Source organism: Barbus barbus (genome assembly GCF_936440315.1).
Source record: "Barbus barbus genome assembly, chromosome: 9".
Classification (NCBI taxonomy): domain Eukaryota; kingdom Metazoa; phylum Chordata; class Actinopteri; order Cypriniformes; family Cyprinidae; genus Barbus; species Barbus barbus.
In genome coordinates, this window is record NC_136737.1 from 7,358,568 (window position 1) to 7,385,405 (window position 26,838).

The 26,838-nt window shown below is 35.4% G+C and overlaps 2 protein-coding genes across 5 annotated transcripts; one reads left to right on the forward strand and one right to left on the reverse strand.

The window, feature by feature from the left end:
* Positions 1–776: 776 nt before the first annotated feature.
* On the forward strand, positions 777–12,411 carry LOC306875057 (uncharacterized protein). Of its 3 annotated transcripts, XR_013784690.1 has the most exons (7): positions 777–972; positions 1,949–2,278; positions 2,602–2,934; positions 4,386–4,511; positions 4,646–4,671; positions 9,045–10,376; positions 10,426–12,411. XR_013784690.1 is itself a non-coding variant. In XM_079425436.1 (6 exons), exons 1-6 carry the CDS (start codon positions 921–923, stop codon positions 9,078–9,080), a joined length of 903 nt encoding a protein of 300 aa, XP_079281562.1. In that variant the 5' UTR covers positions 777–920; the 3' UTR covers positions 9,081–12,406. The 3 variants fall into 3 exon arrangements, 2 of the variants coding, with proteins under 2 accessions (XP_079281562.1, XP_079281563.1); XM_079425436.1 differs by having other exon boundaries at positions 9,045–12,406; XM_079425437.1 differs by having other exon boundaries at positions 777–878; positions 9,045–12,406.
* Positions 12,412–18,421: 6,010 nt separating this feature from the next.
* Positions 18,422–25,236, reverse strand: LOC306875042 (CD48 antigen-like). 2 transcript variants are annotated; one of them, XM_079425417.1, is made up of 6 exons: positions 25,134–25,236; positions 21,807–22,142; positions 21,351–21,641; positions 21,166–21,267; positions 19,399–19,466; positions 18,422–18,808 (listed from the first exon to the last, which is right to left on the reverse strand). In XM_079425417.1, exons 1-6 carry the CDS (start codon positions 25,171–25,173, stop codon positions 18,701–18,703), a joined length of 945 nt encoding a protein of 314 aa, XP_079281543.1. In that variant the 5' UTR covers positions 25,174–25,236; the 3' UTR covers positions 18,422–18,700. The 2 variants fall into 2 exon arrangements, with proteins under 2 accessions (XP_079281543.1, XP_079281542.1); XM_079425416.1 differs by having other exon boundaries at positions 21,345–21,641.
* Positions 25,237–26,838: the final 1,602 nt, after the last annotated feature.

Genomic DNA, 26,838 nt, shown 5'->3' on the forward strand with positions numbered 1-26,838 from the left:
AATTAGGATGGATATTATCAATGAGATATTCTGTAAGATGTATAATATGAAAGTTATGGGTATTTCTACATTTTTCATTTGGGTTCCTGCTCATGTTGGAGTGGAAGGAAATGAGAAGGTGGATATTCTGGCTAAACAAACTCTATGAATAAAGCAAGTAGATTTTCAGCTCCCATTAAGTAAAGCAGAAGCTAAAGTACTCATAAGAACATATGCACAATTAGTATGACAGGTATATTGGGATGATAATGAAATAGGTAGACATTTATACAACATACAAAAACAAGTTGGTGCAGGGAGAAGGGAGAGCAGGAATCGAAGAGAAGGAAGTATCATAACTCGGATGAGAATAGCTAGGTCATACTGGACTTAACAGTACAGTACACTATCTAAAATTGGAAAACACCCAACTGGGGAATGCATACACTGTAGCCAACAAGAAACAGTTGAGCATGTACTACTTCATTGTAGGAAAGATAACAATGAGAGATGTCACCTTATTCAATCATTGAAGAAAGTAAAACATCATACTTTATCAGGTCTAGTATATGTTGATATTATTCAATTTGAGAAAGAAAGTAAATTATATAACAGAATATAGGGTTTTTATTGCTTTTTAGTTTATTTATTATGTTTATTTTCCAGTTTGTTTATTTGTTTTGCTTGTTTTTTTTTTATATATTTTTTTATATTTTGTACAAGCAAATATCTTGATCCATACTCCATTCCATTTGGTGGCGGTAATGCACTAACAAGCTAGGTTGCCAGCCGCCAATAAACACCAAAGAAGAAGAAGAAGACAACTACTCAAATGGCGGTAATGCTCCATGTGTGATTGCGAGGCGCCAATAAAGAATGAATAATAAGAAGAAAAACAAGTAAATTTTTCAATTTTTTATTTTTATTTATTTTATTTTTTTATGGCGATAGTGGAGATTCTGTTATTTTTCCTTTTGGTTTTATTTCGCCATGGTAAGACATTTGTATGTGATCTGCTTGCCTGCTAACGATAAAAATGAAAGTGTTCAGTTTGTTTTTCATCTCTAATCTCTTTATACAGTGCCATATTATTTTGCTCGACCATTGTGAGAAGATCAGCTCAGGCAATGAATACGATAGACTGTATTTTTGAAGGTAGTCTTACGAAAATTAATCATGGCTTTCTTTTATTAAAACCATGTTTTTTTTTGGCATATTGATTACAATTTGTATAACAACACAAATGCCATAGTTAATGATTTTTGTAACAAATGGTTAATTTCTGGGCACTATGGAATAACCAGGTGTTTTTATTTTTTATTTATTTTTTTCTCGTGGTAAAACCATGGTTAATTTTCGCAAGGATACTTAAAAACAATATTTTGTAATTAAAATCACAATTTTTGTTTTGTTTTAAGTCAAGTCAAGTTGAGCTTTATTGTCATTCCGCTACATGTGGGGACATACAGTGGAACGAAATGTCGTGTCTCGCAGGACCACGGTGCTACATAAATATAGACATACAACAATGAAGTAAAAAACACTATAAACCTGACAGATTTAACTATAAGTATACGATATATAAGTATTTACCCTATACAAACTAAAAAATAAAAGAAAAAAATACAAAGTATACGAATGCTTCACAAATACTGTACATGTGCAAAGAGAGACAGTTTTTTCTTTGGATACAGTTTTTTTCTTTGGAAAAAAAACTGTATCCAAAGAAAAGTTAGAAAAGTTTCATGGATAATATTCATCAAATGTCATTCATAATATGCAATATTCTATAAAATAGTCTACGAAAACACTTTATTTCATGACTGCCCTTATAGTGAAAACAGCTAATATATGAATTAAGATTTGGTTTGATGTTCATGAAGTTGCTGAAGATTATTCATAAGACATCAGCGCTTACCTGTTGTTTATTTTTTTTTGTCTCATAATTAACTTTAAATGTCTCTTTCAGGTTTTTTTTGTGTTGATATTATCGGAGTTCCAGTGATGGAGGGAGATCCAGTCACTCTAAACACTAATGTTGAAACAAACCAACAAGAAGATATAAAATGGTATTTTAATGACATTCGAATCGCTGAAATCAGTGGAGATCTCACTGATATATGTACAGATGTTCAGTGTAATGAAGGTACTGAGAGATTCAGAGACAGACTGAAGCTGGATCATCAGACTGGATCTCTGACCATCACAAACACCAGAAACACAGACTCAGGACTTTATCAACTAAAGATCATCAGCAGCAGCAGCATCAGTGAAAAGACCTTCAATGTTACTGTTTATGGTGAGTCACTGAATTAATATTTGAAAGCATATTAAATAGGTTTAAATCACAACATTAATGTTAGTTGTTTTTTAGTTTTTTGTTCTTTTTTCAGTAACATTCAGAGTAGTTATTTTCTCGTAATGTATTTGAATGCTGTATATACTCAATCTATTTGGAAACAAATTTACTGTTATTATTTAATTATTAGTATTTAATTAAAAAAACTTTGTAAAATGTGCGGAAAACAAATAAATGCTGCACAGTGCTTTCACAATGTTGTTGTTGCCCCCCCACAAAAAAAAAAAAAAAGATCCTACAGCAGCTGTTGGTTTGTGTTTCAGGTGTTTCTGCTTCTGAACAAGATGAAAAGCCAGTAACGGAGGGAGAATCGGTCACTTTATATCCTGATCTAGTAAGACAACCAAATGAGGTGATGAGATGGTATTATAAGGACATTCTCATCGCTGAAATCACTGGAGATCAGAGTAAGATCTGTACTGATGATCAGTGTAAAGAGAGATTCAGAGACAGACTGAAGCTGGACAATCAGACAGGATCTCTGACCATCACAAACACCAGAAACACAGACTCTGGAGTTTATAAACTACAGACCAGCAGAAGCCTTCATCGCAGCAACAGTGCAACCAGTGTGAAGAGCTTTGGAGTTACTGTTAGTGAGTATAATATAGTTCCCTTGAGCAATTTGAAAACACAAACACACACAGATAGATAGATATAGACTTTCAGCTGTTTGTTTTGAACAAATCAAACAAAAGTAATTGAAATAGCTCATCACTATGAATGTTTAAAGTGTTTTCCCCAAATTTATTCAACTGAAAATGCAACTTTTAATGACTTCTGCAGTCTCTAAATTATTCTTGACAAGCATCTTTAGTACTTAGTATAGTTCCCTATTGCTGTTATGACCTGCTGCAAAAGAGATACATAGTCAGACACCAGCTTCTGGGAGCGTTGCTGGGGAATTGGCCTCCATTTCAGTAATATTCTTGGGTTTACATGCTGAATCTTCCAGGACTTCTTCTGCAGTCAAGCCTTGGAGGGATTTGAAGCATGCTTGGGATCATTGTTGTGTTGGAAGGTCCATTGATGCCCAGAATTCAGCTTCCTCACATTTTCTCCTAGGATTTCCTGACACTTCAATAAATCCATCTTACCTTCCACACGTTGCAGTTTTCCAGTGCCAGAGGATGCAAAGCAGCCCCAGAGCATCTCATAGGGACGAAAAATTCCAGCTTTGTGGCTTATTTATATGATTTTGAGCGAAGTAAAGCCGACTTTTCTTGTGCTTTTGGGTCAGTATTGGTGTACGTCTTGGAGTTCTGGCATGTCTGCATTTAGTAGTCTTAAACTGAAACCTCAGTGCCTGTTGCAACCAAGTCTTGCTGCAGGTCTTTTGCAGTCATTCGAGGGTTTTTCTGAACTGCCTTTTTAGAAATCTGGCTGCTTTGATAGCGTTACCGAGACTTGAACCCGTAACCTTTGGGTTACAAGTCCGACTCTAACCATTAGGCCACAACTGCCCACAATTACTCAATTACTTTTGTTTGAACAGCTGAAAGTCTGTCAATTTTGCCAATAAACCTGATTTGGAGTGGAGGTTGAATATATATATATATATATATATATATATATATATATATATATATATATATATATATATACACACACACATATATGTATGTGTGTGTATGTTAGTGCCTGAACTTTTCACACAATATTAAACTATAATTTATTAGTATTAATTATTTATTAGTATTATTAGTAACTAAAATATTAACACACAAACTGCTTAGACTAGTCTTAAAAAGTTAGTCATGTAATTGTTTTTTTCTTCTAGACTTGTCATAACTTTTTAACTGGTCTAATTAAGACTGGTTACCCCTTGGTTAACTGCTAGTTGGTCAAACTAATTAAGTCGGAGTCTTATAGTGGTTATGTTTATGCAACTGTCACCAGATCATCTGTATCACCTTCACGTGTTCTTCAAGTGACTCACAATGTCACAACAGACACATGCTGTTAGCAAAAAGCCAAATGTTATTAACATGAAACGCATCAAATTGGTTATCAGTCACTCTCTAGTTATCAGACTGTTTCTCTTTAGCTGTTCCAGATTCAGGTCAGTCTTCAGCTACTACAGCAGGAATAGTTGTTGCTGTCATTCTGCTTTTGGCTGCATCTGCTGCTGTTAGTGTGATTTACTATCGCAAGCATCAAGCAAGAAGAGAAGGTGAATATTACATACAGCTGTTTTAACAAGATGGCGATTGTGTGTAAAGAATATTTGAAAGATGTGAAAATGTATTTTTATTCTGATTAACCAAAGTGATCTGTGTTTAATTTAGTTTTTTATTGTTCAAACAGACAGCAGGAGGCAGCACAGTGGTCAGGTAAGATACTATAACCTCATTCAGACTGTCAGGTTCAAGTCCAGTTTTTGTGCATGTCTCAAATGGAATCTGATCATATTTAGGGCCGGATTTACTAACAGATTGCACCAGCGCAAACTCTCTTGTGGCGTTAAAGAACTACTGTCTGGATTTACCAAAGACACGCAGTCACTGAAAAGGCATGAACACAGTTATTTTTGCGGCTGACCTTAATGCATATGCATTTGTAGGAGTTTGGATTTTAGATGCAAAATTTATGGGTTATTTAAATGAAACATGCAACGTGATTTACTCAAATTTGCGCTGCTCTTGGTAGATTGTGTGGGTCATTATGGAAATGATCCGGCTGCATCTCGTGTTCTTTAATGTGTGCATTGTCAGTAAATCACTTGCAGAAATTTACAGTCCCATCTGTCTCTTTATGGGATTGCACTCTTGCTAATTTGCCCTGTCAAGTAAACCTGGCCCTAAGTGTAAACTGCCAAAAAAAAAAAAACATGAAATTAGTTTTACTAATAACTGACACTTAAAGACAGTGGTGCTCTCATAGTGTTTTATTTTATAATATTATCATAATTATTTACCATAGGCATGTCTATGGTCAAAGTATAACATAAATATAGGCAATGAACAGTTATCTCATATTGTTTTATTATTATTTTTTATTTTTTTTATCACAATCGAAGCAGATCTGCACATATGAGGCAGTGGCAGAAGAATAAACCATTAATTAACTCTTATATAATCTTAATTCATATATTAAAACAAATAAAATAAAACTTTTATTTAGAGAGCAAGAAAGAGTACCAGTACTGCCTTAATAATGCTCACAATACAATAGTTCAAGCATTTAGATGTGCATCATGTTTACTAAAGATGAATGTTGCAGAATGAGAATGTTGCAAGATCTGTGTTTAAAATTACAACTAGCAATAAGTCACATTACAAAATGACTATAAACTCCCAAATTCTTCCAGAATGTGTTTAGATTTCAGCATGAGACAATATGGCATGCAATTTTTTTTATCACACTTATACAGAAGATTAATGATTCAACAGGAGAAACATCTTAAATGTATGATACTTTGATAATACTTCCATAAATTAAAAGTGCACAGATAAACGCATGGATGATGCATGCACTACATTAATGGATAAAATGAAGTGTGGAATGTTGGACACTTCATGTATTCAACTGTTGCAGCTTTAATTACAGTCAGAGGGGGAGTGGGAATGAGACTCCGATGTTGAATGATAAAATTAAAAAATTAAAGCATTTTTTCCTAATTAATCTATAATCAGTATACCATAATGACAAAGTGAAAACATAATTTAAGTGTCTGTAAACAAAAAAAAAACTGAAATATCACATTTACATAAGTATTAAGACCCTTTACTCAGTACTTAGTTGAAGCACCTTTGGCAGGAATTACAGCCAAGAGGCTTTTTGTGTAAGCTTTGCACACCTGGATTGGGGGATTTTCTGCCATTCTTCTTTTCAAATCCTCTTAAGCTCGGTCAGGTTGGATGGGTGCCGTCGGTGGACAGCCATTTTTTTCAGGTCTCTCCAAAGATGTTTGATAGGGTTGAAGTCAGGGCTCTGGCTGGGCTACTCTAGGACATTCACAGAGTCGTGCCTAACGCACTGTGTTGTCTTGGTTGCATGCTTAGGGTCATTGTTGGAGGGTGTACCTTCGCCCAATCTAAGTTCCTGAGTGCTGTGGAACAGGATTTCATTGAGAATATCTCTGTACTTTGCTCAATTCAGCTTTCCCTCAACCCTAACCAGTCTCCCAGTCCCTACTGCTAAAAAACACCCCCACAGCATGATGCTGCCACCCCCATGCTTCACTGTTGGGATGGTGCTGGTGATTCCCAGACATAACATTTACAGGATGTCCGTGGGTGCTTAAAAAGTCTTTCTAATACGTTTTCCTAATAAAAGGCCTTAAAGGGTTACTCCACCCCAAAATTTAAATTTTGTCATTAATCACTTACCCCCATGTCGTTCGTCTTTGGAACGCAATTTAAGATATTTGGGATGAAAACCAGGAGGCTTGTGACTGTCCCATTGACTGCCAGTTACATAAATGTCTCTAAGTCTTAAATTTAACTTGTTCATATCTGCAGAAACCCTGGTTTAGAATTGAGGCCAAAGAGTTCAATCTTGGTTTCATCAGACCAGAGAATCTTGTTCTTCACAGTCTGAGAGTCTTTCAGGTGCTTTTTTGCAAACTCCAAGTGGGAGAGGCTTATGTCTAGCCACTGTGCCATAAAGCCCAGACATGGAGGGTTGCAGTGGTGGCTGTCTTTCTGGAATTTTGTCCAAACTCCAAACAGGATCTCTTGATTTCAGTCAGAGTGACCATCAGGTTCTTGGTCACCTCTCTTACTAAAGCCCTTCTCCCCTGATTGCTCAGTCTGGCCGGGCGATCAGCTCTTGGAAGTGCCAAACTTCTTCCATTTTAGAATCATGGTCGGCTTTCACACCATATGAACCTTTTCATTGTTCCTAGAACTATTGGTGAAAGTACCAACATTTTTGGAGTGATCGCTCCTCAGGAACTAAGAATGGTTTTAGTTCTAGAAACTCAGTTTGGGGAAACTAAATTAGCTCCTACTTCAAAGTAGAGTCTAAAACAGTTCTATAGGAACTACCATAAAATATTTACTCCACGAACATGGAAAACAGCGATAACAACAATTAGCTGTTGTTGTTTTTTACTCAGCCTTGATTATATGTAACACTGCAAGTTGTCATAGGATATTTAGTCAGATATTAATGTTCTTTCAATAGCATAAATTGTGCATTTACATTCCATCTCCGTTATCACAAAACCCACGACACACATCAAAAACAGCTCTAATCATGGCGTACTTCATTCACCGGTTGTCAACGTTTGTAAATACCGCGCATAAAGATGTCAGCCATAGTTCCTGCTGCCAGTGCAAATGCAACCAGAAAAATGGCCCGATGGGTTACCCTGCTGGCTAGTTCCTTGAACTGAGTACCTAGAACTATGCAGTGTGAAAGCCCCTATGTAGGCCACTGTGCTTTTGGGAACCTTCAGTGCAGCAGAAATGTCGTAGCCCTCCCCAGATCTGTACCTAGCAACAGTCTGGTCTCTGAGCTCTGCAGGCAGTTCCTTTTGACCTCATGGCTTGGTTTTTGCTCTGATGTATTGTGAGCTTTGAGGCCTTTTATAAAGAGGTGTGTGCCTTTCCAAATCCAGTCCAATCAATTTAATTTACCACAGGTGGAATCACAGGCAATCAAGGTGTAGAAACATCTCCGCAACGATCAAAAGAAATGGAGGGCACCAGAGTCAAATTTCAAATGTTGCAAAGGGTCTGAATAATGTAAAAGCGACATTTTAGATTTTTTTTTTTTTTTGATAAATTTACAGACATTTCTAAAATCCTGTTTCACTTTGTCATTGTGGGGCACTGAGTGTAGAATAATTAAAAGAAAAATGAATTTAAATGATTGTAATATCAGGCTGCAACATAACAAAATTAAAAAAGTAAAGGGGTCTAAATATATGAATGCACTGTATAGCAGTGCATATATACAGTGAATATACAGTGCTCTCCACTAATATTGGCTCCCTTGATAAATATGAGCAAAGGTGGCTGTGAAAATAAATCTGCATTGTTTATCCTTTTGATCTTTTACTCAAAAAAATCACATAATTCTAACCTATCACTGAAGTAAAACAATTGAAAGTGAGGAGAAAATCTCATGATGAAATAAATGTTTTTCTCCAATGAATGTTGGCCATAGTTATACAATTTTAGGTAGATTCCCATTTATATGTTCATTTGTACAAATTCTCTTAATCATCCATCACAAGGAGTAGATATGAGCGTTTTGATTGGGTCAGAAACCTAAAAAAATTAAATATATATAAAACATCCCCTACATCACCACATGTTGTCTGGGAGGGTTTCAAGGAAAATTCTCCCAGCTCATCAAAAAACAAACTCCAGCAAATTCAGTCATGACTGGAACTTCAAATGGCACTGGCTTCTATGGTCAGATGAAACTGAAATAAGAGCTTTTTGGCAGCAAACTTACCAGATGAGTTTAGTACAAACAGGGATATAAAAGTATCCCATATCCACGGTTAAATAGACTGCTGGATCTTTAATGTTGTTGGAATTGTGTGCATTTTTTGAATGAAAGATCAAAAGCATAAAGAATGCAGATTTATTTTCACAGCCGCCTTTGCTCATATTTACCAAGGATGCCAATGTTAGTGAAGGGCACTGTATACATCAATCCTTCTCTCCTCTCCTCTCCTCTCCTCTCCTCTCCTCTCCTCTCCTCTCCTCTCCTCTCCTCTCATCAGTGAATCTGTATATTTTTGCAGAATGATCCTACAGTGTCCCAACAATCCTCACTGTAGGAGAGTTCAATGTACTGTTGAACACTACCGATGGGACGTCCTCTAAGCAGACTCGCGATCACCACCAGCAGAACACTCTACAAGCAATAGAACTCTATACAAGCAATATAACTCTATAGAAGCAATAGAACACCAAGTGAACTGACATTCAGCCAAGTATGGTGACCCATACTCGGAATTTGTGCTCCACATTTAACCCATCCAACGTGCACACACACAGCAGTGAACACACACACACCGTGAACACACACCGGAGCAGTGGGCAGGCATTTATGCTGCAGCACCCGGGGAGCAGTTGGGGGTTCGGTGCCTTGCTCAAGGGCACCTCAGTCGTGGTATTGAGGGTGGAGAGAGCACTGGACATTCACTCCCCCCACCTACAATCCCTGCTGGCCCGAGACTCGAACCCGCAACCTTTGGATTACGAGTCCGACTCTAACCATTAGGCCACAACTTCTCACGTTCGTGACATTTACATTTACATATACTGTACAGAGCAGAGGTCTGGAATTCTTTTATATACCAAGGAGACTTTTTTTTTTTTTTTCATTTTTGGTTAAAATGCATTTTTTTGAAAGTTGCTGCAGAAATTCAAATGATCCATGTTCGCATGGATCTGTGAAAATGACTAAAAACACTTGACAGTCCAGTAGACGGCGAAAGACTACTTGCCTACAGGTGCATCTTAAAGTTCTTTTTTTTTTAATTGTAACTTATTTCAAAAAGTGAAACTTTCATATAGAGTCATTTCAAGTAAAGTAAAGTTGTTTTTTTTATATAAAAATGCAAATAAATTTTATAAATATATTAGTATTTCATAGAAACAGTTGCTATGGCTACTTGCATGCCCTGAAAGTTACCTCAGTTTTGGAACCCAACGTTGAGGTTATCTATTTACTTATCTGTAAATCTGAGTATGTCACATAACCTTTTTACTGGAATGCCCCCCTGCTCTTCAAAGAAAAGAGCATGCACACAAACATGCATTTGTTATAGGCAGCTGTGAGACAAACGACAGGTTTCCAGGTATTGAATTGAGTCTGTACTACTGATACTGTAGGTGTTGTTACTGGTATTATTGCTGTTACTTGAAAACACTGATATTGTTATATTACAAATGAACCTATAGGCTTTTTACTATATTAACCAGCAAGTTGCTTTTGCTCAACCATCTTTGTCAAGAAAAAAAAAGACCAGACAGTCTATGAACAATGTTTTTCATAGCTCTACAAGCTATAGGCTACACCAGCATTAACCAGCTTAGGTTATATGCTAATATGTTCCATGTTTGCACCTGTATGCATAGATACAGCTATGCTGAATGTTAAATTACTCTGGTGCTCAGATATATTTTGTGATTCAGAAAATATTTTGTGATTCAAGGTTATTTTTGTAAAGGAAAATTAAAACTAAGACTAAAATGATTGGTCAAAAAACATTTTTGTAAACTGAAATAAAATGTAAAAATCAAAATAAATGAAAATAAAACTAAACGAAACTCAAAGCAGAGACTCAAAGTAGTTTAAAGCAGAGTCCTGCATGGGTCCGTTTGGTAAACCTGCATCCGCAGTACATAACAGAACACCCGACCTGTTATCTGACAACAGCTTTCCTGTAGCTCAAATAGTAGAGCATGGTGCTAGCAACGCCAAGATCATGGGTTCGCTTCCCAGGGAAAGCAAGAGCTGATAAAATGTAAATACTGTAACTTTAATGTAAGTTGCTTTTTCTGCTAAATGCATAAATGTAAATGTAAACAGCACCAATTTAATTCTCTACCGACCCGTTTGAGAGAGCCTAAAGACCGCATCCTGAACTGCATCCGCATTAAATAGTCTACTGCATCAGTAAGGCAAAATGATTTATTTTCTCATGTAACACAAGCAATCAAACCAAAATAGGCCTTCTAAGTTGGTGCTTTGAAGAAAAATAGACAAGCAGCACAACAGAAGAAATATAAGAACGTGCATCCTTCGTGTAAACGATAAAAACTTTTGCCTACATCTTGTGAACAATCGTCCAGGCTGTTTTGAACAAATGTGCATAAACTACACGTTTAATTCTTTAAAAATGAAAATGACATCTTTAGATATGCCTTTACTGTTAAGTGACATTGTCTCTCCTTAAACACTGCAGCAATGTGGCTGTTAGTCCTCTACAGAAGCATTACAAATAAAATGAGGCAACACTTTAGAATAGGGAACACTTATTCACTATTAACTACGACTTTTCCCTTAATAAATTCCTAATTTGCTGCTAATAGTATTAATAGTTAGTAAGGTAGGCTAGTTGTTAAGTTTAGGTATTGGGTAAGATTAGGGATGTAGAATAAGGCATTAATATGTGCTTAGTTAGTACTAATAAATGGCTAATATTCTAGTAATGTGCATGCTAATAAACAACTAGTAAAGAGAACATAAAGTGTTACTTAACATGATATATAGGCTACAGAAAGCAAGCAACGAGCGCTCCCAAGCTGTCATTCACTTCAGCACGAATGGCTATAATGAGAAACTGCAAATCCAATGTTGAGGCTCCGCAAATTATTATTGAATTTCATTAGTCCTGTAGATCTGTTTAAACAAATCGATTGGCACCTTTTGTAGACCTGAGGTCTTGCTTTTATTCACCATTCCATTTCACCACAGGGAACATAATAAGCAACCATCAATATAATCTACAAGTCCCACTTCTGATTTATGCGCAGGAAAGTGAGCAAGACACGACAGTTACGGTATCAGGATTATGGTTAAATAAGATGAAAGACATAGGCTATAGTATAAAGAAATTAACTAAATTTATTTTCAAATTAAATATCACAACACGCATGTATCATTCAGTCTAGTGTGTTTTACAGCCTATAATATACGCCTCTTTTTTTTTGGCCTGCGCTCTGGAAGTGATCTGTTTAATCTAAACTTTAAGTACTAAAACTGAAACTAAACTATAAAACTAAATAGAAATGTGTTCACAAAACAAAAAAACTAAACTAAAACTAACAAAATTATTAATGAAACCAATAAAAACTAAACAATTCTATTGCAAATTTGAAAAATATATTAAAATAAAATCACTTTAAAAATGCAAAACTATAATAACTTTGTTGTCATACTTCACGGACTTTAGTTTTTGTTTTCATTTTCTTCCTCATGTTCCTTGACCTAGTTTCTGTCTCCCTTAATTGTGTTATTATTTGCAGCTGTGTCTTGTTATTATCCTCATTTACTTATATAAATAGTTCAGTGTTTCTTGTCAATGTGCACGTGTGTATTATGTCTTCCTGTTGTGGATTCCCTTGTGTGGATATATTAAAGACTTTTACTTTCATCTTCATCTTTGTGTGAGGTCATTCAACACCAAACCGTGAAATATTACCGTTTGATTTCCACACAAATATGTGGAACATTAGTCAAACAGGTTTGTGAACAAAACATTTGTGATATTTAAGTGTTAATCAGTTTATTTTGCTGCAAAGTTTTTTTCATTTATGCAATTTCATGTGAGGAGGAAGATGACGACTGGGTGGGTGTTACGTATATACACGCTTTTTATTATTGTTATGCTGAGTTTATTGATTTTGTCATATGTTAGAATTATTAATGGTAACACTTTATTTTAAGGATCATAAATTAGACAGTAATTAATGACTAATAACTGCATTTGTAAATGACTATGGATTTTACCATTACAAGGTATTTATAAGGCCTTTATTGGTTGGTTGTCGTATTTTTTCTTATAGTCCCTTTCTGTCCTAACAATGTACTGTACTAATTAGCTAAAAATAAAACAAACTAATAGCTTTTATTGTGCAAATTACACACTTTATATGTTCTCAGTACACTGTGTGAATGTGTAGCTTATAAGTATGAAATAAATATAGAGTAGGCATTTCAACACAGAAATGAATAATTCTGTCTTTATTATTTGTATGGTTCAACAAGAGAACAAACTACAGATGAGACACAGGATATTTCCATCTAATATTATGCAAAATCATACCCAGGGGTCTATTTTTATGTTTCTCACCACTCTAGTAAGTCCACTCAATTACTTTTAAGAGGTCTTTGAGCATGCTTACTGTGCGGTTCCCCCTAAATCTCCACACTGTTGCCTTGCAGACACCCCAGAATCTCTCAGTGTTTTGTGTGTCGAGCACCTGTCCGAGGATCAGCAAGTACCTCTTTATGGTTCACAGTTAGATGGTTATGTCCAGCATCTCTGAGACAGTTACAGGCTCTCCACCCATCTGACACAACAGTGCTTGTCTAACACGCTTCTGGAGAATTGGCATGAGGTGTTGAGCTGAACTCTGATTGACAAATCTCAGAATGGGTCTTCAGCACTCCTCTTTGACCCCAAGCACACCCATGATGCCCTGTTGCTCTGTCTTTGTACTAAAAATGACAGAATTTAAGAATTTATTTGATCATTCATCTTTACTATAAAGTGTGACCAGATGTAATTGAAAATATATTGCCTTTCTTTTGTGGCCAAATTTGCTTTTTTTTTTCCAATTTTCAGGTCACCTCTCCTCTTCATTCTTTTAATTGAATGAAGGGGAAGTCGTGGCCTAATGGTTAGAGAGTCGGACTTGTAATTCAAAGGTTGCGGGTTCGAGTCTCCGGCCGGCAGGGATTGTAGGTGGGGAGAGTGAATCTCCAGCGCTCTCTCCACCCTCAATACCACGACCGAGGTCCTTGAGCAAGGCACCGAACCCCCAACTGCTCCCCGGGTGCTGCAGCATAAATGGCTGCCCACTGCTCCGGGTGTGTGTTCACGGTGTGTGTGTGTTCACTGCTGTGTGTGTGCACGTTGGATGGGTTAAATGCAGAGCACGAATTCCTAGTATGGGTCACCATACTTGGCTGAATGTCACTTCACTTCACTAATTGCAGACTCCACACAGACGATAAGCAAGTCTAGTCGGTGTGTGGAAGAGCTTCCAGTGATGCCTTCCTGTAGCATGTCCACTTGCTGCAACTTGAGTCCTTGTGAAAAAATAGTTTAAAAGCAAACAGGTTACACAGATATTTTAACACTCAGTTCACTATCAATGTTATGTTATTAACATTAAGTATAAGTTCTGATATTATCTGCTTGAATAATATGCTACAAAATAGTTTCCTCTCAACGCAAATACATAAATTCTTACATAATCACAAATAGTTATTATAACATTATTAAAACAACCTTCACATTTAACAAACACAGGATGATATATTCTTACCTGTAAATAAACTACATTCATGTCTGGAAGCTGAGATGAGACTTGGAAAATATTGAGCCACTTTCAGAAGCTCTTGCTGTATGACTCAATGTGGCATTTATCTTGACACAAAAAGTATTAAAATATGCATACAAACTTCACAACACCAAACATATTTAAAAATGTAACTTCTATTTTTAATAATAAAATACTAATAATTGTTATTTTAAATGTCGATATTGTTATTTTAAATGTGTTTTGTTCAGGTCAAATGGAATAACCTTTAGTATGTTTTATGTCATTAAACCCATTTTTACAGAATACAATAAAGTTAAATGCAAAGATTACAATTATTTTATCAATACAATTGTATTACTTTTCCAGTTGTCAGTGTTTAATGGGGAAATAAATGTATTTACTTTAAGTTGTAAATATTCTAACATCTGCCTAACAACTAATAATGCAAATACAAACAAATAGGGTTGCATTCTCAACATTAAACTGAACAAATAAATTACTACTAAATAAAACAGACATTTCTTTAAAAAATGAATATAATAAACTATAATATTGTATTACATAAATATATTAATGTTCTAATTATAATATGAGATTTCTCCAATTCACATGACATTACAATTATGTTGTAAACAATAATGGCAAACTGAGACAGAGGAGAGACCCACTGAATAAGATGAGAAACACAGCTGAATAATAATGAGCATGGGATAATATAGCTTTACTTACCATGCAGTTTCCTTTTCGTTGTAGAAACCCCAGTACATGTATTTCTACAATAACCCTTACTGCATCAACCAATAAACATTTTTTGTTCGTATTCTCTGATGGTCTGAAAAATATTCTCCGCAGAAAATCATAATTTGAAGCCATGATGCTTCACTGTGCAACTATTGCAGTGACACAACACCTGTAGTACGTATCGGTAGTGTACTTCAATTCTGCGGGTAATCTAGACTCGCACAGTGCATGCACTTCCTGTCCAATTAGACGCAGCAATCAATCAGTCGAGCAGGATTTCATCAAGAACTGAAAGAGCATCAAGATCTTGAAAAAGAAATGCTGTGTATAGCCAACGAATCGAAACGGTCTGTCTTTCATGATCAAATTTGTCTTTGGTGTTATTTTTCATCCATGTTAGTGTTTCAGTTATATTGCTAGTCTACTAGGGCTGTGAATCTTTGGGTAAACAGCGAATCGATTCCAATCATGATTCATAGGGTTTAGGTTTGATTCAAGAACGATTTCTGCAAATTCAGAACGATTCGATTTGTGACGATTCCCAGTTAAATTCTATGATTCGATTAACGATTTGATTCTGCATTCTTTAAGTGCATTCACAGGATTATTTAACCCCTTCTCAAGCACCCCCCCCCCCCCCCCCCCCCCAACTTTAGCACGGAGACAGTGACATACCCAAAATAAAAAGGTTGCAGCTAATGAGTCTTTTTGACTAGATACATAATCAACATTTGTTCACAAAGCTGACACTTGAAAGTTTACGGTTCAAGAATTGTTTGTCGTAAATCAGCATCTCAGGAAAATGTTGTGGGGTTTCAAATCAAAAAATGACTTTCTGTTATGAAACAGGACATTAATTTCATACATGTCCACTGTAGAGGACACCAGGACTTGATGTTTATTACACATTTTGGGAGACACAATAAATGAAGAGGGAAATACATTATATATCAATATTCCTATGAAATATTAGATATTATTATGAAAATATTGCCAATTATTGCTCCCATTATTGCACTTATATTTTTAAAATTCTATGTTGTCCCAAAAACTCTGCAATATAATATGCAATTTAGATATAGTTTATATATACATTGTATACAGTATAATGGGAAAACCCATTTATGGCAATTTTACACACATTTTGCATGAATAAAAATTGCATATCAAATCATTTAAAGACCTGATTTTTAAAGACCTGATGCAGAGGACACAGCATCATCTTTTAGTTGCAATCTTTCTGAAAATCCTGTGTTGAATTGTGCTTTGTTTGTAAACGAATCCGCAGTAAAATGAAGTGAACAAAGGACCAAGTTCTTTCTGCCGCGGTCTGAATCTTCATTAAAAATAAAGTTCATCCACTCTTTCCGAATGTTAGGATCAGAAGAAAGGCAATGCAAAGACGTGTGTTTTTCCACAACTTGGCACTGCACAGCGTCTTGATTTCTTTGGAGCAATCTTTATTATTTGGTATCGGCATATACCTGGATTCACACCCTCGTTAATTACCGTCTACATATACAAATAGGTGGGCGGGGCTAAACAGGCATTGATGTAGATGCAGGCGTTGATCAACTTCTGCGTACAGTAGGTGGTGCTTATCCAAACTATTACATCATAGAGTAGAACATTCCACAACCTGTCATTTTGGCAGACTGCCTTCAATATAAGCTGTTTTTACACTAACAAGAAAGTTTTGAGTACTGAAACTAACAGGATATATAATATATATATATATATATATGTATATATATATAATGGTTTTTTTTTTCTTATAGTACAGTGACCTCTTATATGTCAAAAGATCAAGGAAATTTAGTTTTCTCAGTTCATGACTCCTTCAATAAATTGAAATGTGTCTAATTCTAATGATCTTTAATGTGATCTGTTGTTTGTATTGTATCTTTACAGATCTGCAATAAAATAAGATGATCAGTCTCTAAAGTATTGCACATACTCATACAGTATGGCTTATCACGAAATATGCATCAAAATATTATGATAACCTTTTTCTCAATTATTGTAAACTGAGGCTGGTGTCTTTAGATGAAGTATGTGTGCTGATTTTAAATAAATCACAACAATCCCATGCTGTATGTCATGAATCCGGTTCATGGTCTTCCATCCACTCGCCATCGGAGCTTGCCCTTCCATCATATTGACTCTCGCACCACACAGACTGTTGCACGTCACACTGGACTACAGATCCCATAATCCATTGCACTGACACAACTGAACGTACTGATCACACAGCTGTCACTAATCACACGCTCACCGGAGAGCTAATACACTCACTATATAACACCTACTCAGTTCCTGTTCAGATCGCTGAGTATTATCTAGCGTTTAGCGTGCTCTTTAGTCTCTAGTATTGTTATGTGTTTATTGTTCTCCAAGAGATAGCTGCTTTACGGAGCCATTTCCCTGTCTTAGTTTCTAGTTCCTAGTTCTAGTCTTAGTCTAGTCTCGTTGTGTTTCCTGATTTCCTAGTTCCTGATTCTTGCCCGCATAGTTTGGATGGTAATGAGTTTTTGGTTCAAGGTCTGCATTTAAAGTCACACCAGAGGTGTTCAGGATCAGGACTTTCTGCAGACCAGTCAAGTTCTTCCACACTGACTGAACCAATCATGTCTTTTTGAACCATGCCTTATACACAGAGGCACTGTCATGTAAGAATAGAAAAGGGTCCTGTCCAAACTGTTGCTATAAAATTAGAAGCACACAATTCCCTAGAATATTATTATATGCTTAAACATTAAGATTTGTACTCATAGAAATTACTAAAGTAGTCAAACATGTACATTAGAAGGGGGTGACCCAGTACTTTTGGCTATATAGTGTAGTTTTTCTTCAAAAAAAAAAAAAAAAAATTCTTGTTTTATATATATATATATATATATATATACATTGCTGAGTGTACTGCATTGTGCTAACCAATACTTGTCATAGCATTTGCATATTGTTGCTCTTTTGTTGGTTTTGATTGTTTCTATTGTCCTCATTTGTAAGTCGCTTTGGATAAAAGCGTCTGCTAAATGACTAAACAATGTAATGTAAATGTATTTCACAGAATCTTTTATCTGTCAGAATCAGTGTTTCATAATAAATCTATGTAGAGTGGAAGTCATGGTGAGCTTCATATGAGTATGAAAGGGGAAAAAAACACCCTCAACCACAACCTATTCGCACCTCAAACACAAACATCCTATAGTAGTCTCATGCAGAAGCTGTCTGTCCAGCCAACAGATCAAACCATTTCTGTACACAATGAAGCAGACGAAGCAGCATATAATTGTATTAGTAGGTCCTTGTCACTGTACATGTAGTGGAGCAATCTCCAGATGCCTTCATAGTAAATGAATACAAATAGCCATGTGAGAATCCATACTATGCTACTATTTAATATATTATGCAATAAAATACAATAAAACCTCAAAAACAAATGTACATAAATGTGAACATTCTATGCAATAAGACAGAAAGTGAAAGTGCTGAGATAGTGTAATGAGAGCCATACTGAACTGAATAATTATGACAGGTTTTAGTTTTTGATTGTTCTCTTGATGCCACACACAATTTGCATTTGAGGATCTTGTAATTTGTGACTGGTGTTTTGTTTTTCTCTTTCCTCTGTGCTTCTGTGTTCATCAATATGTCAAACATAAGTTTTTTGCACTGGATCAAACCCAGCTGAATTTTGCAGGATTTGGGATGTTCTCGTGGTGACAGATGCATACATAACATGATTCCCATCTTTAACGTTCTGTAAAAAAACATCACATATGATATAATACTAATAAAACTGTTATATTAAAAATGTGGTGTCCTGAAGATTGGTTGAGATTGAATGTAAAATGACAGTCATGTAATTTAATGATAAAATTAATATCTTCTAAGCCAACATGAAGCAGATTGAGACTGGGTTTTCAGTGGTTTTGCTTCAGGATCCAAATTTTACATTGGGCATCAAGTGGTGACGCAAAATTGTTAATCTTTCAAAAAAAAAAATTCAAACATTTCCATAAAATGTACCCTAAAGATAAAAAAATGCACACTTAAAGTACAACTATGCACCCTTTAGGGATAGAGAAGGCACAAAGGCATTACTTCGAGGGCACTGACCCTCAAACGATAACCGATTGTTCCAGCAATACCTTATTGGTACCGATTAATTGGCAAAACCGATATATAGTTTTATTTTATTTATTTTTTACATTGATGATATTATGGCTATTATAAATATCTGATATGATGCTCTTGTGTGTAATGTAAATGATTGATCATTATACAAAAATAAAAACTCAATCTGACTCATAATAATATAGAGACTAAATGCAGAGAGAAGTTTCTTACCAATGTGTGTACATTTCTTTTGTGGAATGTTGTCTCAGCATAAGATATTTCTTCTTCACAAGTCTGGACTGCTTAAAGAATAATAATAATAATAATAATAGATTAAAACAAGAAAACTCAATCTGAATGGTTTCTTCACAACATATGTTTAAGGCTCAAATGTAAGTGTTGTGCAATGCAATAATTAAATTACATGCAATTAATTAAAGAAAATACAATACTGCAATTTTTTTTAAATATCATTTATGAATTTGACATTCCATCTTACATAAAAAGACCTTAGAGTATATAACACAATCTACATTGAAAAATTGTCTTTCATAGCAATGCTAATTTGCACACCAGCAGAGAACTGATGTAATATTATGTAAGATTATGTTCATAGATTGCAGAAAGTTGTTTTATTATGGAAATAAGTGTGTATGAGTAAATGTATATGAGTAAGGAATATGCAAACATGTTCTTCCATTAAAAAGAAACTGGAGGGCTTTATCCCTCCACTGCATAGTGTTGTCCTCAGGCAACGGAAAGTTTTTCTTATGCCCCATGTTAAGCCCATGTTTTTTTTAATGATTGCAACCAATTAAAATGTTTGAAAAGGATCAAAGAACAGACCAATAAGGTGTGGGAGTCACTATCGAGCACCATTTGAAGGTGGGACGTCCTGTTCTGACACATGGTCACAGGAGCACATGGTGTGAGAAGAAGGCAGGATTATTTGCTTTAGTAAACTTATTTAAAATGACATGAACTGTGTGTGTGTGTATATGAAGGTGTAGAGAAGACTTTTGTCAGGTTTTATGATTTTTTTTATTTTATTTTGCATTATCATGCAGAAATTCCGTTTTTCTATTCGTTGCCTCAGTTAAACGTTGTGCAATAAGGGGTAAGGAAGCAGGTGTCCACATCTCCCATCCCTAACCAGGACTTCCCATTGACAATACATACGGGCAAATAATGCGTGACAAAAAGGGAGGATGCAAGGTTCCTGGGTGCAAAGGAACACCCAAAGTGATGTGCAGAAAGTGTAATGTGCACCTCTGTTTCACAGCAGAGAAGAAGTGCTTCTTGAAGTTTAACACGGAGTAAAATATCATTACATGAAGTACATGATATGACACGACACACTACATCAGGGCTGGGAAACTTCAGTCCTGGAGGGACACTGTCCTGCAGAGTTAGCTCCAACCCTAATCAAACACATCAGAAGCAGCTAATGAATGTATTTTAAGATCACTAGAAAGCTACAGGCAGGTGTGTTTAATTAGGGTTGGAGCTAAACTCTGCAGGACAGAGCCCCTTCAGGAAGTTTCCCAGCCTTGCACCATGACACAAACCTACGTCTGAATCAAACACAATATATCAATGTGTTTCAAGTGTTTTTCCCTTTTCACTTAACGATTTCTTGACATTTTTTGAAAGATTTGTGATTTTGAATTGCTCTCTGAACATTGTCTTATGATATGTGAATGGAGAATTGTCTCCGTAATTCTGTACCATTGTTGCGCAACATTGCCCTGAGGCAACAAAAACATATTTTGGGATCGGGGGGGGGGTGGTCAAAACAAATTTTTATCAATAAAATGTTCCCAAATAAACCAAAAAATGATGTGGAATATTTTTTTATCATGTACCATCAAAATGCATGCAGTAGAGGTTTAACTTCCAAATTATGAGAATAAATGAGATTAAAAGATAATTAGGGTTATCAATTAATTCAAATATTATAATTATAATACTGGTATAAAATCAGTAGGAAATACTTGCCTTCTCTGTCAGTTTTTCTACATTTCCTGCAGAAGATCCAGACTGCAGCGACAATCAACAGACATCCAACAGCAGCAACAGAGATCAACACTACCCGGGAGCCTGGAGGAGAAGGAGAAGGAGAGTAAAAGAGTCGTTGATGTGAGTGAATGTGTAGTAAAATATCAGTGCTGCCGTACGTGCACGTGGCTGACAGAGTTGACTGATGTCCAGATGTTGAGTCTGGTTGCTGATGGGATTGTTGAGCACACAGCTGTAGGTGTTTTTATCCTGATATTCCACCTCCAGAGGTAGAGAGAGACTGATGCTGAGATCAGACACACTGATGCTGGACAATAAACTGTTTCCTTTGTACCAGGAGAGAGTCACATCACTCACATTCACCACTGAACACAACAATGAACAATTCTGCTGTGATGATGATGAAGATGAAGATGAAGAGCATTCTCTGTTGATGACAGGAACCGGCAGAGGAGCTGGAAACCATCAGAGAATAGAGATAAATATGAACAAACCAACTGTCATTTTCAGTTCAGTCTGTTGAGTGAATGTTTCTATCGTCTCAAAATATAAATAATTAAACATTTCAATATGTAAACAATTAATTAAAAAATGTAGAGGGAAGGATTGGTGATCCTCACCATAGACAGAAACTTTGAACATTTTTGATGACAGTTTAGCTGCAAATATGTGTAGTTGATAAACTCCAGCATGTTGAGTTGTGATGTTTGTGATGGTCAGAGATCCAGTTTGATTGTCCAGCTTCAGTCTGTCTCTGAATCTCCCATCAGGAACATCATCATATGTGGAGAAGATTTGTTTCTTTCTTTTGATTTTAGCTATGAGAGACTTTTTAGCTCCAAATGTCCAAGTTATGTCATCAATAAGTATTTGAGTAAGCTCAGAGTTTAGAGAGACAGAATCTCCCTCCATCACTGACACTGGCTGTATTTCATTTGTATCTGCCTCAAACACACCTGAAGAACATGAAGAGAGACAGATTAAGGCTCCTATTGACATCAACTGTGTATTGAAATGTTTAACCCCAAAAAAAGGACAAAACCATAAAGAGACATCAGAAAATTTATTATTAATTATTATTATAAGTCTTATTGAAACAAAAAATACAATTTTCGGGGGGTTGTTTTGTTTTGTTTTTTTTTCCAAAAGTTTACCCTTGTTTTTTATTTTAATGGTTGTATCCTTCAGGATACGTTGTCTCTTTGGGGGTATAAATTCACTGAAAACAGAACAGTTGTTACACTTGTACAACATGCTTGTAATTCCTGATCACTTTGGAATGCAGACTTAAGGTTGGTCTCTTTTTAAAGAAGACATGAAGCAGATTATTGCAGAAGTGAAAGCATTTAAAAAAAAAATGAAGTATAAAAAAAGTTATGGACGTTTAAGTTTACAGTAAAGGTAATGTAGTATACTATTTTTTATTTTATATAATATGTTGCACTCTAAAATTGCTATAAAAAAAATCAAAGCCATATGTATAACCGTTATGTTCCAAATTTGAAGTTGACATCACAAAAAAATGGGGTTCCTGTGAGAATTTGTTTGGGCACTATATAACAAATACATTAAATTATAAATTAAAATGCCCCATCGGGACAAGATCACGGGAATCAGATAAGCCGCTTGCACAATCTGACATGGCTGGGGTTGGAATTGAACTGCGGGTTTCATCTGGCCAGAGGAGAACTGGTCCCCCGACTGAGTCTGGCTTCTCCCAAGGTTTTTTTCTCCATTCGGTCACAGGGGGAGCTTTGGTTCCTTGCCGCTGTCGCCTCTGGCTTGCTCAGTTGGGGACACTTCATTTCTAGTGATTATCATCAATTTGATTTCACAGATACTATTTAAACTAAACTGAGCTAGACAATGACATCACTGAATTCAATAATGAAATGCATTTAACTGAAAATTGAGTGTTTAATCTTATTATTATACATTACTGACACTCTATCCTCCAATTTGATACTGTTAAGTGCTTTGACACAATCTGCATTGTTAAAAGCGCTATATAAATAAAGGTGATTTGGCTTGTGTTAGTGCTGTGAGGTGTGTGTATTTATGGCATGGCTAATGAGTGGTTCAATGATGTGCAGGTTCGTGTGATCAGTACTCAGGTGAGGGAGTGTGCTGTGATTGGCTGGTGACAGAGCCTGGCAGATTACACTATACCAAAAATAACCACTGGGTTACACCCAAACTCTATTAAATGTTTGGATGCAATTTCAATTTCTATCACAATATCGCTTCTATTACAAAACAATCACCAAATATGGAACCTTGACTGTCAGACCTTTCCAACGATTTGATTGTATAAAACACAAGCCACAAACCACAGAGTCTATAAATGTTTTATATATTGATTTATACCCCTAAAATAATGACATAAACCCTGAAATACAAACATTTAGAAACAGATTACAAAAAATGCAAGCATTTAATTAATCAAATTTCAGTGTAAACCTATTAAGCTAATGCTGCACAAGAGCTTTTTAAACAGGTAAGTCCCCTCAAACACGTAAATATGTGAACTAGATCAACTTTTATCGGAGAGTGGGTATATTTCCCACTACAGGCGGCCATGCAGTTTTAAACGCTAAACAAAGAATGTAGAAACAAAGTCACCTCATCTAAATATTCACAACAAACACCCTTTCAAAATGAAAGCAAGAAATAAGACCTACAATTTCACTGTTTCTCCCCACAGCTTCTCAAATGTTTGTATGCCCCAGGATATGTCACCCCTTTTAGGGTTAAATATGACCTAAAGAACATCCAGAGCAGCAGCAAAGAAACAAAAGCAAAGTGAAAACAGCTAAAGATTTGATCTTTAATATTTTTTAAACGTATCCACTGAAATGTGTGAAGCTAAATAATGTATTAAAAAAATACTTGATAATTACAGTTTTTTTTTGTTTGTTTTTTTTAATACATGACATCAGGTAGATAAGTTCACTAAATCTCACTCAAGGTTCTTACACTTTTTGTCCAATGAATGTCCATGAGTTTTCTAGTTAATTATAATTACTGCAGAAGTGTTTTAAAAAATGAGAAATTGCTGGGAAGAATGTGCATTTGTAAACTTTGAAACACACACACACACATGTTGGTTTTTGTGGTTTATGGGGACTCTCCATAGGCGTAATGGTTTTTATACTGAACAAACTGTGTGTGCTATTGCCCTACACCTAAACTTAGCCCTCACAGGAGACTTTGTGCATTTTTAGATTTTCAAAAAAACACCATTTAGTGTGTTTTTTAAGCCTTTTGTATTACGGGGACATAGGCAGTGTCCTCATAAACCACCTTCATATTGTAATATCTCTGTCATACCCATGTCATTATACAAATTTGTCTCCTCATAAACCACATAAACATACACACACACACACACACACACCTACAATTTGAAAATGGTTCAGTTGAGGTTTTGAATTTCTGAGCAAGAAAAAATTATGGTCACAATAGAAAGCCTGGAGATTTCCATTTAAAATGTCAATTGAACGCAGAGACCTGAATTCAAACAGTCAAATGATATGAATCTGTTACATATAAAAGTTGAGGTAACACTTTACAATATCAGTACATGAATAATCATGTTACTTTATTATTAACTTTATTATAAACTAGAATTAATGTGTGAAAACTTACTCCAAAGTGTTAATTAAAACATTAACTAACAAACACTGAGTCAAGGTGGTTGTTGATCATACATGAATTCATATGACTCATGCCATAGTTAAAATGAGTTATTGATTAGTATATGCCTTAACTTATCATTATTTCAAGTTTAAGTAATATTTAGTTTAGGATAGCAGTACATCATTTTTTATGTACTGTTATTGTAAAGTGTCACTAAAGTAGAAAATAATGTAATCTGAACGGTAGCAGCAGCTTTATAACTCTGAAATTGAAAGAAATTAAACTATAAAATAGTTTTTAAAACTTACCGATCAGACTCCAGCAGCACAAACAGAACAAAAAGAGCATGTCAAGGCATTGAAAGGTCTGAACTAATAAGACCGTCTGCTAAAACACTCAACTGGTTTATGTGGTGCGTGAACCTTAGACACTCCTAGTTGAACTCTGAACGTGTTCTGAACATATGAACTCATAATGGTGGAAGACATTGTTTATTTTTTCAATTAACTCCATTTTTTGAAAAATATTCAATACATAAATGTAATAGAATGTTGTGTGATATTGAGCCTAACCCCTAGTGATTTAAAAAAGAGTTTATTTGCAAAAACAGATTTCGATTTTTTTAAATGTTCAAAAATCATGTTTTTGATTCTGCATTCCAATTAATATCAATTACACTGCAGTTGGGTTGTTTTGATAATAATAATAACTGAAAAACAACTAACAATAAAACAATAAAACATTATAACACAATTAAAAACATGATTTATGAAAATGAATAAAAACTGAGTTATCTGTTTTTGCAAATAAACTCTTCATATGCAGTTGATTCAGTTGCTAAAGCCATCAGACACCTCACAGTACCAGTTTTAGTGAAGTTCAGCTCGAGTCAGACTGAAACTTGCTGTGGTTTTGTTTTCGTCAGAAATGTCGTTTGATCTGTTGGGTCTAACTTGTTTGTGAGAGAGAATGGGAATTTAAAGCATGTGTGTTTAGTTTGTGGGTGAAGGACTTCTTCCTGCTTATATATATATATATAGCTCAGACTCTTTAATCTACAGAAACAATAAACCAAGATGATAAACTATTGTTGGAAAAAATAGGTAGGCATCAGGGCTACCTCCAAACAATGAACTACGTAGTGATAGAAACACATAATAAATGATGGCAGAAAGTAGTGACTAATAGGGAAAATTAAAATTATATATATTTTTTATTTTAGTTTATTTGTTTAAATTTCACACGTGTGTCAGTCGATCTGGAAACAAAATCGCCGTGATGCTACACCTCCATGTGGAGAAGAAAGCTGTTGTGTTTACATCTGTGACAATAAGCACTTATCAGGATCAAATAAATGCTGGATTTTCAAAGTATGTCAAGCTCGCAGCATAGAGACTTTTTAATTGAAAAAAATGAGACATGACATGACAAAAGACAGTAGAAGAAAACAAAATAAATACGCCAAAGACAAATATATGAACAATGTGTAGTACAAAGATATTCTGCAGCCTTTCAATACACGTGAGAGGAAAAAGAATGCATAACTAATAAAAATAATAATATACAGTTGTAATAATGTATATAGATTATAGTATATACACATTTCTTATGATATTGTTTCTGTATATTCAGTTAGAGAGTATAAATACGGAAGTAGAAGAGAAGTTAAATGCCAACTTCTTGACTTCCTGTTGGGCGGAGCTAATGTCTGTGGTGTGAAAGTTGACTGGCTTTATGAAATCTATATAGGTGCAAAGATTTGTGGCCATAGCTGAAAAGGGATGTGCTGCAATGTTCCCTAAAATTTGGGCCTATGACCATTTTTTTTTTTTTTTTGTTAACTTTCATGAATATTTAGCTGTGGAAAGCCCCTCAAAACACTGTGTGAAAACTGAAAAATAGCACATTCCATCCAACATGGCTGACCTCCTATTGGTTGGAGGCCGATAAAACCAAGAGAACGTTCTGCCCCTTTGGGTTCGGGCCTTAAAAAGCCTTGTACAGTGACATGAA

Excerpts from the sequence above, each read along its gene's own strand:
- LOC306875057 (XM_079425436.1), top strand. The coding sequence starts at position 921 with ATGGCGATAGTGGAGATTCTGTTATTTTTCCTTTTGGTTTTATTTCGC. Across the intron at positions 2,279-2,601 it reads CTTCAATGTTACTGTTTATG|GTGTTTCTGCTTCTGAACAA; the intron begins GTGAGTCACTGA and ends TTTGTGTTTCAG. Across the intron at positions 4,512-4,645 it reads GCATCAAGCAAGAAGAGAAG|ACAGCAGGAGGCAGCACAGT; the intron begins GTGAATATTACA and ends TTGTTCAAACAG.
- LOC306875042 (XM_079425416.1), bottom strand. The coding sequence starts at position 25,173 with ATGCTCTTTTTGTTCTGTTTGTGCTGCTGGAGTCTGATCG. Across the intron at positions 21,642-21,806 it reads GTTCAAAGTTTCTGTCTATG|CTCCTCTGCCGGTTCCTGTC; the intron begins GTGAGGATCACC and ends GATGGTTTCCAG. Across the intron at positions 18,809-19,398 it reads AAAGAAATGTACACACATTG|AACGTTAAAGATGGGAATCA; the intron begins GTAAGAAACTTC and ends GTTTTTTTACAG.